The 14,688-nt window shown below is 42.0% G+C and overlaps 1 protein-coding gene across 1 annotated transcript in view; it reads left to right on the forward strand.

The window, feature by feature from the left end:
* LOC130118237 (lysophosphatidylcholine acyltransferase 1) overlaps positions 1 to 14,688 on the forward strand; it is a 73,351-nt gene that overhangs the window by 34,765 nt on the left and 23,898 nt on the right. The window contains exons 4-8 of the mRNA XM_056286638.1: positions 2,436 to 2,548; positions 5,708 to 5,768; positions 6,541 to 6,599; positions 8,532 to 8,566; positions 10,626 to 10,680. Of these exons, the coding sequence (XP_056142613.1) occupies positions 2,436 to 2,548; positions 5,708 to 5,768; positions 6,541 to 6,599; positions 8,532 to 8,566; positions 10,626 to 10,680 (323 nt within the window). The remainder of the gene's footprint in view (positions 1 to 2,435; positions 2,549 to 5,707; positions 5,769 to 6,540; positions 6,600 to 8,531; positions 8,567 to 10,625; positions 10,681 to 14,688) is intronic.

The following is a 14,688-nucleotide window of genomic DNA, read 5'->3' on the forward strand; positions in this document are numbered from 1 at the left end:
AAGCTGCTCCCACAACAGCTCAATGGGGTTCAGATCTGGTGACTGCGCTGGCCACTCCATTACCGATAGAATACCAGCTGCCTGCTTCTGCTCTAAATAGTTCTTGCACAATTTGGAGGTGTGTTTAGGGTCATTGTCCTGTTGTAGGATGAAATTGGCTCCAATCAAGCGCTGTCCACTGGGTATGGCATGGCGTTGCAAAATGGAGTGATAGCCTTCCTTATTCAGAATCCCTTTTACCCTGTACAAATCTCCCACCTTACCAGCACCAAAGCAACCCCAGACCATCACATTACCTCCACCATGCTTAACAGATGGCGTCAGGCATTCTTCCAGCATCTTTTCATTTGTTCTGCGTCTCACAAACGTTCTTCTTTGTGATCCAAACACCTCAAACTTGGATTCATCCGTCCACAACGCTTTTTTCCAGTCTTCCTCTGTCCAATGTCTGTGTTCTTTTGCCCATCTTAATCTTTTTCTTTTATTGGTCAGTCTCAGATATAGCTTTTTCTTTGACACTCTGCCCTGAAGCCCAGAATCCCGCAGCCGCCTCTTCACTGTAGATGTTGACACTGGTGTTTTGCGGGTACTATTTAATGAAGATGCCAGTTGGGGACCTGTGAGGCGTCTGTTTCTCAAACTAGAGACTCTAATGTACTTATCTTCTTGCTCAGTTGTGCAACGCGGCCTCCCACTTCTTTTTCTACTCTGGTTAGAGCCTGTTTGTGCTGTCCTCTGAAGGGAGTAGTACACACCGGTGTAGGAAATCTTCAATTTCTTAGCAATTTCTCGCATGGAATAGCCTTCATTTCTAAGAACAAGAATAGACTGTCGAGTTTCAGATGAAAGTTCTCTTTTTCTGGCCATTTTGAGCGTTTAATTGACCCCACAAATATGATGCTCCAGAAACTCAATCTGCTCAAAGGAAGGTCAGTTTTGTAGCTTCTGTAACGAGCTAAACTGTTTTCAGATGTGTGAACATGATTGCACAAGGGTTTTCTAATCATCAATTAGCCTTCTGAGCCAATGAGCAAACACATTGTACCATTAGAACACTGGAGTGATAGTTGCTTGAAATGGGCCTCTATACACCTATGTAGATATTGCACCAAAAACCAGACATTTGCAGCTAGAATAGTCATTTACCACATTAGCAATGTATAGAGTGTATTTCTTTAAAGTTAAGACTAGTTTAAAGTTATCTTCATTGAAAAGTACAGTGCTTTTCCTTCAAAAATATGGACATTTCAATGTGATCCCAAACTTTTGAACGGTAGTGTATATATATATATATATATATATATATATATATATATATATATATATATATATATAACTTTGTTAAAAGAAACACGGAACACTCAGCGGTAGGGAAAGTGCTCAACAAATAAGGAGCAAAATAATCCAGTGAGTCAAGTAAATTATGAGATAGTACAAGCCTGTTTCATGCCATAAGCAGTCATCAGCTGTCAATAAAGCTGCTATGATGATTGCTTATGGCATTAAGCAGGCTTGTACTGTCTTATGAAGAATTTACTTGACTCACTGGATTTTATATACTATATATATATGTATATATATATATATATATATATATATATATGCACACACACACACACACACACACACACACACACACGGAAACCATCAGTGGTGTTGACAAAAGTGCTCAACAAATGAGGAGCGGAATATATACTATATATACACACACACACACACACACACACCAGTGGTAAAATGTACAATCGTCATGTTTAACTGAAAAATATTTTATCATTTGCAAACCAGAAATGTCCACATTGAATAACAGGAATGAATTGGCCAGCAGTTGCAGACAGAGAAATAAGCATCTATTTTGTAATTATAAATAAATGCTGCAAATAGACAAATACCAACCCCCCACACACACACCCCAACCCCTCATTACCATTAGCGATAACGTGTTTTTGAATGTCGCACTTCTCCCTTCCCCATTGGACGTTGTGCACGTGATGTGCATGACGAGGCAGTAAATGGTATGTTCTTTCATTTGTAGCTTTATTGACAGCTGATGATTTCTTATGGCATGAAACAGGCTTGTAATGTCTCATAAGGAATTGACTTGACTCACTGGATTATAGATATATACGTATATATAGAGTGTGAATTCATCAACCGTTTTTAATAGTAAGGTTCTGGATGAGCAATCGAGCATATGTGCCCATCCCTAGTCTTTAGTTACACACATTTTGGCGTGTTCTACCCTCTTTGGAAAGATTTGACCCGATACCTAAAATAATTGCTCTTTGATTTGTATTGTGTGCTTAGAGTGAGTTAAACAGAAATTTGGGATTTTCACTTTTAAGTTAGAACTTTGAATTTCAAAATTTGTTTCAAAATGTCTCTCTTTCTCCTCCTATCTGTCTCCCTGTCTGTGTCCCACCCTCTCCCTCCAGCACTGATCAAGTACATAAGGCCAGTGTTTGTGTCACGGTCCGACCAAGACTCCAGGAAGAAAACTGTGGAAGAGATCAAACGCAGAGCCCATTCTGGTGGGGAATGGCCTCAGGTATTTTAAGGGGAGGGCAGATATTAGGTCCACTAAGAGCCACAAGCAACTAACACGATAAACAGAAACGCAATGATTTTGAAAGCTATCATACACAGACACGCACGCACACACACACACACACACACACACACACACACACACACACACACACACACACACACACACACACACACACACACATCTACATACAGGCTCAGTTCTTGTCCCCTTTCTCTTTTCTAGATACATACTGCCCCTTGGACGGGTCATTCAAAATCATGGTGTGCTTTACCATTTTTATGCTGATGACACTCAGTTATACATGCCAATAAAACCCACAGATCCTAGCCCCCTAGCAAATCTCACAACTTGCCTCTGACATCAAATCCTGGATATCCAAAAATGTTCTTAAATTTAATGATAAGTCTGAGGTCATTCTGTTCGTTCCTTAAAATACCATCGGCCCTTTTGTTACTAATCTTGGTGGTCCGTCAGGTAGTCTCAAACAGGCTGCTAGGAATCTTGGGGTAATTTTCAATGCTAACCTCGGTTTTGATAATCAAATCAAACATTGTTGTTGTTTAGTCATGCTTTCTCCAGCTCCAGCTAATCTCCAAAATTAGGTCATTTTTATCAATTGCCGATCTGCAAAAAGTTGTACATGCTTTTATCTATTCTCAGCGTGACTATTGTAATGCACTTTATTCTGGTATCATTAAGGGCTCCTGCCATCATCTGCAGTTGGTACAAAACGCCGCTGCTCGGCTCATTACCGGCACAAAGAGGCATGACCGTATCACTCCTGTGCTTGCCTCCCTACACTGGCTCCCTGTGTTATTTTGAATTGATTTTAAAATGTTATTGCTCACTTTTAAGGCTTTAAATGGTCATGCTCCTACATACATTTCTGATTTATTGACCTGGTATACGCCGTCTCGACCATTAAGGTCTGCAGATGGAGCCTGCTAGTTATTCTCAGGTCTCGGTTTGTTACAAAGGGTGATCGGTTTTTTGCTGTTAGAGCACCCACACTACGGAGCTCTCTTAGAACTAAGACTAACCAAGTCTCTAACTTCTTTTAATTATCAGCTTAACACGTTTCTTTTTATGAAAGCTTTTACAAATGTTTGATATTTGTTTTAATTTATTTATACTGTTTTTATTTTTACTCTTACTTATGTGGCCTTACTCTTATTTTTGCATTGTCTGGTTTTATTTCTTTGTAAAGCACTTTGTAACATTGTTTTAGAAAAGTGCTATATAAATACCTAACATCACAGAAACACGTTGTTTACTGTATGTGCAACCAAGCACCTTGATTATTGAACATGTATCGAGACAAGCACACACCACCTAAAACTTTGGTTCACAAGCACATGATTTTGTACAAACACACACAGAGCAGGTCGGGGATCAAATTAAAAATGCAGGCAGATAAATCAAAATGGCATCTGTAGACATGATATGTATCTTTATATATATCCACACACACTTCCACACTTTTGTTTTTTGGTATACATGCATACAGCTTATTAACTGGCATACACACAAACAATTTGAAAGGACAGTACTCACAAGGCTATTCCTTTGGCATGTGTCTTTACCAGGTTCAAATATTGCAGACTGCAGGTCTGTTTAAACTAGACTGAAAGTAGGATCTGTAATACGGGAAATTGGCAACCTTTATGCTATTACTGTTTGTTTTGTTTTTTGGTTTTTTTTGGTCGTATTTTACTGTTGAGTTTTTTTGTTGCGGGGTGGAACTACACCCCTCCTATACCAGATTCACCACCTACAGATACCTGTGTAATAATACGTTGTGTGCATGTGCTGCACACTCGGGGGGGGGGGGGTGCAAAAGTTTATTTACTTGCACAGTAAAATGTCGCAGGGTCAGTTTTAGAGCTGTCGCATGTCCACCTTTCAAAAGCATGGCCTATGTTATTAATTCAATGGCGTGAGCAGTCGTGGGCTTGCTTGTGCCAAACCTTGGCATAGCACAAATCCATGAAAAGTGAATGGAAAGAGTCAATACGACATAACAAGCCACTGTTTTACCCCAATGCTAAAATAAGGGAAATTGGTGTTCGGTCAATTTGAAAAATATTCAGCTGGAGCAACAATTTGACTATTTGCACCAGTCAGCACAACTCCATCTCATAGTCGACTTGGGACTGCGTGACTCTAGATTGGGATTCCCACCAAGTTTTATATGTTCACTGGGAGAATCTTGACTTGCCGTTATTTTGCCAGTTACAAGAATACATGGATCATTTCTGGCTATTGGTGACTTTAGTGGACACTTTCGTGAGTTCCCCGTTACACAAACTTTGTCCCTCACAGCTCACACTCTTTCAGACTATCATAAGCCCTCCTTTCTCCCACCTCAAATCAAACTCACACAACAAACCAAAATAAAACAGTGGGGCAGGATTGCATAGAGGTGGCATCCTGGTAGCGAGCACATGCCACTTAACCGCAACGTCCCTGGTTCGATTCCAGACAGTGACCTTTGTTGTGTGTAGTACTCATCGCTGTCTCCCCTTGTTTCCTGTCTGCCACGTCACTACCCTCTATCCAATAAAGAGAAAAATGCAACAAAAAAATCTTAAAAAAAAAAAGAATTGCGTAGTCACTAACTCCCCACATTACAGATTCCACTTTTATTAAATGTGTAACCAATTGAACAAGTTCTGCCAGTAATGATTGTGGTAAGGTTAAGAGTTATAAATCCTTAGTATGGTTACAAGACATATAATAATAATAATAATAATAATAATAATAATAATATAATTAATAATTACATTTATATAGTGCTTTTCTAGACACCCAAAGTGCTTCATATATATATATATAGAGAGAGAGAGAGAGAGAGCCAAGCCAGTGAATAAGTTGATAACACAAAAATGTTTCAAATATCAAGAGAGATGGGCATCCGGGTGGCGTAGTGGTCTATTCCGTTGCCTACCAACACGGGGATTGCTGGATGACTCAGAAGAGTGAGGTAATTGGCCGGGTGCAATTGGGGAGAAAAAACAGGTGAAAAAAAAAAGAAAGAAAGAAAAGAAAAGAAAAAAATCCGAAATATAAAGAGAGATGATTCCCTTTTTAACTTCCTTAAAAGGGCACTGGATGATGTGTCTGTAACATATGCCCCATTTCCTCTCATCCTTACAGATAATGATATTCCCAGAGGGAACATGCACCAACAGGTCCTGCCTCATTACTTTCAAACCAGGTAGAGATGTGTATTCTTCCTGTCCTGCTCCCTCCATTCTTTATTCCTCCACTGTTGTCAAAGGTCGGCCTCTTAAATGATGCCCTGAACAAAAGATGAGAGTGATCTTAACATTTGAATACCAAGACACAGCTGATTGAATTCATGTGAAATTTCTCTTGCAAGATTTTTGGCATATTGTCAGGTCTGGAACGTGCATAGCTTGATCTTCTTCTAAAGATGGCATCAGTTCTTGAACTACTTGTTTTTAGATCATCCCCTCATGTTTACTGAGAGATGAGTCTTGTGGGAGAGATGGATGCAAAATAAGTGACACTAATTTTCTTGGATGCTGTTGCAGAGATGTTAGAAAATGTTGAAAGTGACAGAAAATTATACTGTTGTTTCAGACATTGTGAATTACAAACCAGGATTGTCTGAGTAAATTTGTCAAGCACGAGGAGCTAATTTAAAACTTCCATGCTGGGTTCTGTCTGGGTAGTTTAGATTTCAGAGCAACAAAAAAAGGGTCTAGTACAAAACCAGGGGCATAAGACCACTTCCCTTTATTAATGATATTAAAAGTAACAAGTTAAGTAGTTATAGAAAACACACACAAAGAAATAGATTTAATCCAATTAAGCTGATCTATGTGTATGGGGAAAAAAAGCAAATATTCAAGACTGACTTCAGTATTGATTACTGAAACAACTGATTTGTAGATTGACAGTGACTGGGGGTATTGCTGTGCCATAATGAAATATAAATTTTAACATGCTTTGCTCTTTTATAGGGGCATTTATTCCTGCTGTACCAGTGCAACCAGTGGTTATTCGCTACCCAAATAAAATGGTAAGACTCAGAAACAGAAAATTGATAGATCACAGCAGTGGTTAGAGGCTTCTCTCCATTTACAGACTGCGTAGTCCATTTGGGGTGGTGCAGTGGTTAGCGCGGTCGCCTCACAGCAACAAGGTCCTGGGTTTGTATCTCGGGGTTGTCCAACCTTGGGGGTCATCCCGGGTCATCCTTTGTTTGGAGTTTGCCTGTTCTCCCCATGTCTGCGTGGGTTTTCTCTGGGTGCTCTGGTTTCCTCTCATAGTCCAAAAACATGTAGGTCAGGTGAATCGGCCGTTCTAAATTGTCCCTAGGTGTGAGTGTGTGTGTGTGTGTGTGTGTGTGTGTGTGTGTGTGTGTGTGTGTGTGCGCGCGCCCTGTGATGGACTGACGGCCTGTCCAGGGTGTTCCCCACCTGCCGCCCAATGACTGCTTAGATAGGCTCCTGCGTCCCGTGACCCCGATTGGGATAAGTGTCTTGGATAATGGATGGATGGATAGCTCATTTGGTAGAGCATTTCATCAACATTTCAAATGGTGGAGTATGGCATTGACACTGCCTGGTTTAGGGGCTGTGATCTCTCCCTGTGGGTCCCTGTGGGTCCCTGTGGGTCAGCTGGTTGAGCATATAAGAAATATACATGCAGTAGTTGGCTTTGCTTAGGTTTCAAGAGGTTTTTTTTTGTTTTTGTTTTTTTTGCCTTGGTGCTACCCGTGGTATGAACTAATGTGTATGTGCTCCTGTTCCCAAGCAAGCTCTGCTTGGCAAAGGTTGCCTCCCAAAGGTTTTATGGCTGATTTTGTGTAAAACATTGATTCGGCATGCCTCTCACTGGAGTCTGACATAACTATATTTCAAGCTAGGCTACAACCCTCTAGGCTCACTTGAAGTAACTGAGTTCACACAAGTCTTAATGGTGTCTGTGTTTTGCTATAGACTGATGAAATTCAGGCAAGGAAAGATTTTTAAGACATTTTTAATATCTACACTTTGTTTGATCCAAAATGTGTTACTATTTTGGGGAACAGAATTAAAGTGTTTAACTTCTGTAAGTAAACTTTTGTATTTTTCTCAGTAAAATTATAAGCAGGCGGCACGGTGGCGCACTGGTTAGCACGGTTGCCTCACAGCAACAAGGTCCTGGGTTTGAATCCTGGGGTGGTCCAACCTTGGGGTCATCCCAGGTCGTCCTCTGTGTGGAGTTTGCATGTTCTCCCCGTGTCGGCATGGGTTTCCTCTGGGTGCTACGGTTTCCTCCCAAAGTCCAAAGACATGTAGGTCAGCTGAATCAGCCATACTAAATTGCCCCTAGGTATGAATGTGTGTGTGTGTGTGTGTGTATGTCGGCCCTGTGTGATGGCCTGGCGGGCTGTCCAGGGTGTCTCCCCGCCTGCCGCCGAATGACTGCTGGGATAGGCTCCAGCATCCCCGCAATCCTGAGAGCAGGATAAGCGGTTTGGATAATGGATGGATGTATCCAATTTTTCTCCTTGCATGTTGTCCGTCTTGGGAGAGAGATCCCTCCTCCTAGGTTTCTGCCTATCATTTCTCCCTGTTAAAAGTTTTTTTTTTTTTTTTAGGGAATTTTTCCCTCATCCGATGCGAGGGTCTAAGGACATGACGTTGTGTTGCTGTAAAGCCCCATGAGGCAAATTTGTCATTTGTGATATAGGGCTATACAAATAAAAGTGACTTGAAATATTATCAAACATGATAGTAAAATTGTGCGTGTCGTTGTTGATAACAGTATGTAGGCACATGTGGCACCACATGTGCTCCATGTGCTGTCAACACCACATCTTTATTACATGTTGAGAATTTATTTGCAAATAGAAAAATGCCGATTTGTTAAAAATATCAAACATGTTCAGAGTCCATGTAACTGAACTTCAACAACGATTACCTTCAGGTATTTGTAATTTTTTTTTTCCTTTTTCTCTGGACAGGACACAATAACGTGGACATGGCAGGGCCCTGGAGCGTGAGTACTCAGTTCCTCATTAAAGATTTGTTACTGATGTAGACACTGTGTTCAGGTTTTCAATTGTTGACTAAAATAGGCACTTTATCTACATTGCGCTGTATTCTCCAATCTTGGAAGACAACCTGAAGTATTTTCTCTCATGACTCGCCATTTTAATCCAGCAGCAGTGATGACTACATTTATTTATATCTGCTTGTTCTGTGAGGATATCAAAATCACCAGGGTAGAATAATTTTTTTTTTTTTTTTTGCGATGGGTTTGGGGCTAATGTTGGCTCTCTCTGATGGCTGAGGGAGCCCGCCACACTGGAGCTTCAGAAAGCACAAGCAAGTGGAGTAAACACATACATCAACCCTGTAACATATAGTACAAGACATTTCAGAAACATGCAGCAAATTGAGAAAACACGTACATCAATCCAACAACGTACACACAGCATTTCAGAAACGCACTGCAAAGTCACAAAACACACACAAATACAACAACAGTGCAAAGTGCACACAGTACAATACTACACAACACGAAGGGAGTCGCAACACAATGGAAATGTTTCAGAAGGACATTCTACTGTCCAGTCAGGCTGAAGAGCAACAATGTAATGAGTAGGTTTATTCAAAGTAATAGAATTTTTTTTTCTCCCTTTTGCCCCCCCCCCCCCCAATTGTACTTGGGCAATTACCCTATTTTCTGAACTGTCCCGGTCGCTGCTCCAACCCCTCTGCTGATCCGGGGAGGGCTGCAGACTACCATATGCCTCCTCTTATACATATGGAGTCGCCAGCCGCTTCTTATCACCTGACAGTGAGGAGTTTCTCCAGGGGGATGTAGCACGTGGGAGGATCAGGCTATCCCCCCCCCCGAACAGGTGCCCTGACCAACCAGAGGAGGCACTAGTGCAGCGACCAGGACACATACCCACATCCAGCTTCCCAGACACGGCCAATTGTGTCTGTAGGGCACCCGACCAAGCCGGCGGTAAAATGGGGATTTGAACCAGCAATCCCCATATTGATATGCAACAGAATAGACCGCCACGCTACCCGGACACCCCAAAAATATGTACTTCTAAGTGTAATAAGCTTGATAATTCAGAAAACAAATAATGTCTGAATTTATGTCTAACAATATGAATTATGTCTGAAATATGTAAGTCTTTTATTCTGAAATGTGGTAATGTTTGTGTTGTCTTTAGTTACTTAGTCTAAATCTAAAAAATGCCAGGTGCAAACTACTGTTTTTGGTAATGAGTCTTGTGGTCTGAACCAAAGCCACTACAATAAGAGCTGAAATTGACTGGAAACAGATTATTCATGGCTGGGGAGAGAGAGAGGCTTCTCTTGTTATCTATTCCCTTTCAGTCTGCTCAGACTGAGTACCATTATGGTCTGTTTTGACTTGACTCCCAACATATGGTGGGTCTCTGAGTGCTGCTGGCTGCCTTCCCAGCCTAGCACAGAAGAACTACAGTATACACTGTCTGACGGGATTTACTGTAAACACTAATGCACACATGCATATGCACACATGGAGGTCTGCTCTGAGGAATGAGTAGTATGCACACATATGCACTTAGCCATTCTGGAGCACACATACATTTAAACATGTTTTGTTTTTGTTTTTTTTCTTAAAAGTGTTGCATTATTAAAACTATGCATCCTCTGACTCATTAATACATGCAATATACACATGCATAGAAGCGAGCATGCACGAATTCAATAATTGGCCTACATTTCCAGGATATGTAGTGGCCTCGTGCAGGCTTGCTGGCTTGACTGGCTTATGTGCACACACACGGACAAAAAGATTTGCGCATCTTTGAATTTGCCTTCTGATGAACTAATCTTAAAACAAAGTTACTATCGTTAATACTGTAAATTTAGTCTGTACACTCACTTTCTCTTCTCTTAAGACTGCACTCTGTTAAACGCGATAGAACCAACACTGCCAGTGTAATTGTTCCATATCCTCCTTCCTGCTATTCAGACATAACGTGGCTTTTTTTTTTTTTTATGGCTGACTGATTGTTGTTCTTCACAGTTGATCCTCTGTTTTACAGGTTTGAAATCCTCTGGCTGACGCTGTGTCAGCTCCACAATGAGTTTGAGATAGAGGTGAGTGTGTGGAAGGAACATCTAACTCTTCACATGGGTAATCTGTGTGTTCAGTATGTGGATGTCTGTCAATGTTGTTCTACTACTACTACTACTATTTTTGGCTACTCCCGTTAGGGGTCGTCACAGTGGATCATCCGTTTCCATTTCTTCCTGTCCTCTGCATCTTCCTCTGTCACACCAGCCACCTGCATGTCTTCCCTCACCACATCCATAAACCTCCTCTTTGGCCTTCCTCTTTTCCTCTTCCCTGGCAGCTCCATATTCAGAATCCTTCTCCCAATATACCCAGCATCTATCCTCCACACATGTCCAAGCCATCTCAATCTTGCCTCTCTTGCTTTGTGTCGTCCAACCGTCCAACTTGAGCTGTCCCTCTAATATAATCACTCCTAATCCTGTCTTTCTTCGTCACTCCCATTGAAAAGCTTAGCATCTTCACTCTGCCACCTCCAGCTCCGCCTCCTGTCTTTTCGTCAGTGCCACTGTCTCCAAACCATATAACATAGCTGGTCTCACAACCATCTTGTAAACCTTCCCTTTAACGTTGTTCTAGTCGTCCTAATGGAAGAGGCTGTTTTATAAATTCAAATTAAAAACATCTGTTCTGACTAAATTCATTGTTGGCTTCTTCTCGCTGAATTGAGAAAAGAAAGCATGTGAGAAGATGCAGCACGTTAGCTGACTGATTATAGTGGGGAGTGGGTAAGCTGTTACATACCTGGGTCTACTAATCATGGTCTTTAGCTAAACTCCACTGGGTGATCGGTAGAATTGGGTATGCAGCTGTTTGGTTGGAACAAAAGCCTGCATCCACACTGGCCCTTTCTGATTGAGAGGGAGAGAGAGAGAGAGATTGATTCCCGTAGGGAAATTACGCTCTGCATTTCACCCATCCTAGTTATCTAGCTAGGAGCAGTGGGCAGCTGCCGTGCAGCACCTAGGGACCAACTCCAGTTCGTCTTGCCATGACTTGGTCAGGGGCACAGACAAGAATAATAACCCTAACATGCATGTCTTTTTTGATGGTGGGAGGAAACCGGAGCACCCACCGCAGACACGGGGAGAACATGCAAACGCCACACAGAGGATGACCTGGGATGACCCCCAAGGTTGGACAACCCCGGGGTTCGAACCCAGGACCTTCTTGTTGTGAGGCGACCGTGGTAACCACTGCCCAACCATGCTGCCCTAATAAGATTGGCCTGCCGTGGATTATAGTAACAAACATACAAACATTCCAAGTAAATGTTGCATTTAAGAGAGGTTCGCATCGAGTTAAGAAAGGTTTTGCCAATTCCTCTTTAGCATGATGTGGCACCCTCTTTTGTTCTCAGAACAGCCTCTGTTTGACAGGGCTTGATCTTAATTAGGTGTTGAGTGTGTTTATTAGCATTCTAGGCCATTCTGACTCTAGTTGGCTCACAATGGATCGTTTCTTCACATAACTTGTTCAATCTCATCCTTACAGTTGTTCATTTGATTAAAATCTGCTGACTTTGCCACTGCATTAAAAGTCCCATGAAACGGCATTTAAAGCTCCACTCCACATTCTGCAATTTGACGTATATCTTAACGAACCAGTATGGTTGGGTGGGGTTTTGTGAGGTGAAGGAGTGGACTAACAGCCAATAATAAGCCAGGCATTTTTACAATTTCTTTTTACAATTGCTTACAATTGTTTTTTTTGGGGTTTTTTTTGTAAATTTGTAGAACATTGTGTTAGATTATGTTAGAACAGTGGTTAGCGCTGTTGCCTCACAGCAAGAAGGTCTGGGGTTTGAGCCCTGGGTCATTCTCTGTGTGGAGTTTGCCTGTTCTCCCTGTGTCTGCATGGGTTTTCTCTGGGTGCTGCGGTTTCCTCTCACAGTCCAAATACATGTAGGTCAGATGAATCGGCTGTACTAAATTGTCCCTAGGTGTGAATGTGTGTGTTTGTGTGTGTGTGTGTGTGTGTGTGTGTGTGTGTGTGTGTGTGTGTGTGTGTGTGTGTGTGTGTGTGTGTCTGTCAGCCCTGCAATGGACTGGCGACCTGTCCAGTGTGTCTCCCCGTCTTCTGCCCAGTGACTGCTGGGATAGGCTCCAGCGTCCCACAATCCTAATTAGGATAAGCGGCTTGGAAAATGGATGGATGGATGTGTTAGATACATGCAAACTAAGTGCAGATAAAAGAGTTAACAATGAAAATGCATTTTTCATTTCATGGGACCTTTAAGCTGGATTCACTGTAATACTTATGGAACCAGTCCTAAACCTTTTGGTATTTACCACTGTGGTGCTAAAAAAGGTCCATACTGGTCACACTGCTGCCATTGAGTGATGCACCATACTTTCAAAGCAGTAGACATTCAACAATGCCTTACTCTTATCAATGGGCTCAATATGTGCCTTAAGTACACAACCCATATTACCACACTACCAGACTTTAGTGTTAACTTGTGTGGCATGACTGATATAAGTGGACATTTTATTCATTTATTTTTCTCTAGTCTTCATCATCTTCATCTAGTCATCATATTGGTGTGAAACAGCAACTGGGATTCTATCAGTTTTTCCCAATTCTTCAGTGTTAAAGGTTTTAATTTCTTAGCCCACTGCAGCCACACTGACTTCTGCTCACTTTTAGGCTATCAGCTGCAGGGCTGCAATGGTATTTTTCAAGATTAATCTATCAATTGTTTCATCTGTTAAACAAGTGATTATTATTTAGTATGTAAAAAGACAAAAATAATGAAAAATGTACATCACAAATTCTCAGGGCCTAGAGTGATTTTTTTTTTCACCAGCCAAAAATCCTTAAAGTAATAATTTCATAGCGATATGAATTGTGGGAAGGCAAGCTAATATAGGTATTTTTTTGAAGCTGTAACCAGCAAATGTTTGGTACTTCTGCATGATAAATGGCTCAGATTATTAATCAATTACCAAGATTTTAACCAGTTGATTTTCTGTAGATCAATTAATCATTTCAGCACTAATCAGCTGCCCAATAGTAATAGTAATGTGTAGTAATGGGCCATGTGCCATTAATAGTAATGTGCCATGAACCCTGCATTCCTTTTGTGGTTTGTAGGCACCAGATTTTTTTTTCTTCATACATGTAGCACTACTTTTTTGACTATTGACTATCTGTAGACTTTTTTGGGGGGGGGTCCCCTTTTAATCCCCAGTTGTACTTGGCCAATTACCCTATTTTCCGAGCCTTTCCTGTCTCTGCTCCATCTCCTCTGCCAGGCCGGGGAGGGCTGCAGACTACCATATGCCTCCTCTGATACATGTGGAGTCGCCAGCCGCTTCTTTTCACCTGACAGTGAGGAGTTTCACCAGGGGGACATAGCACATGGGAGGATCATGCTATTCTCCCCAGTCCCCCCCGCCACCCACCGAACAGGCACCCCGACTGACCAGAGGAGGCACTAGTGCAGTGACCAGGACATATACCCACATTCGATTTCCCACCCACAGACACGGCCAATTGTGTCTGTAGGGACGCCCGACCAAGCCAGAGGTAACATGGGGATTCGAACAGGAGATCCCAGTGTTGGTAGGCAATGGAATAGGCTGCCACGCTATCTTGACGCCCCATCTGTAGACTTTTTGAAGCTCTGCACTATTTATGTCAGCCATCTGTAAAGTGCACTTACCTGTTGAAATCAATTTGAAATCATGACTTTCACCTTTTTTCACCTGGTTGGCCCATTTCAAGGAAATCCAGGGCATCCCTAAATGTCTTGTACACGCAGTGAATGCACAGATTCTGAGAGTTGCCACCTTAACTTATGGAGGATACCATTAGTAATACATGACTGCACTTGGCCCACTTATACTCTAGTAGAAGAGAACCTTGGTCGCTATTAATAGTTAATCACTGGCATGTCACGCCACTCACACACAGTGGCAACTGCCAAGCAGGCCTGTCCAGGGTGTCTCCCCACCTGCTGCCCAGTGACTGCTGGGATAGGCTCCAGCATCCCCGCGAACCTGAGCTGGATAAGCGGTTTGGATAAT

The sequence above is a fragment of the Lampris incognitus genome, chromosome 9 (genome assembly GCF_029633865.1).
Source record: "Lampris incognitus isolate fLamInc1 chromosome 9, fLamInc1.hap2, whole genome shotgun sequence".
NCBI classification, from domain to species: domain Eukaryota; kingdom Metazoa; phylum Chordata; class Actinopteri; order Lampriformes; family Lampridae; genus Lampris; species Lampris incognitus.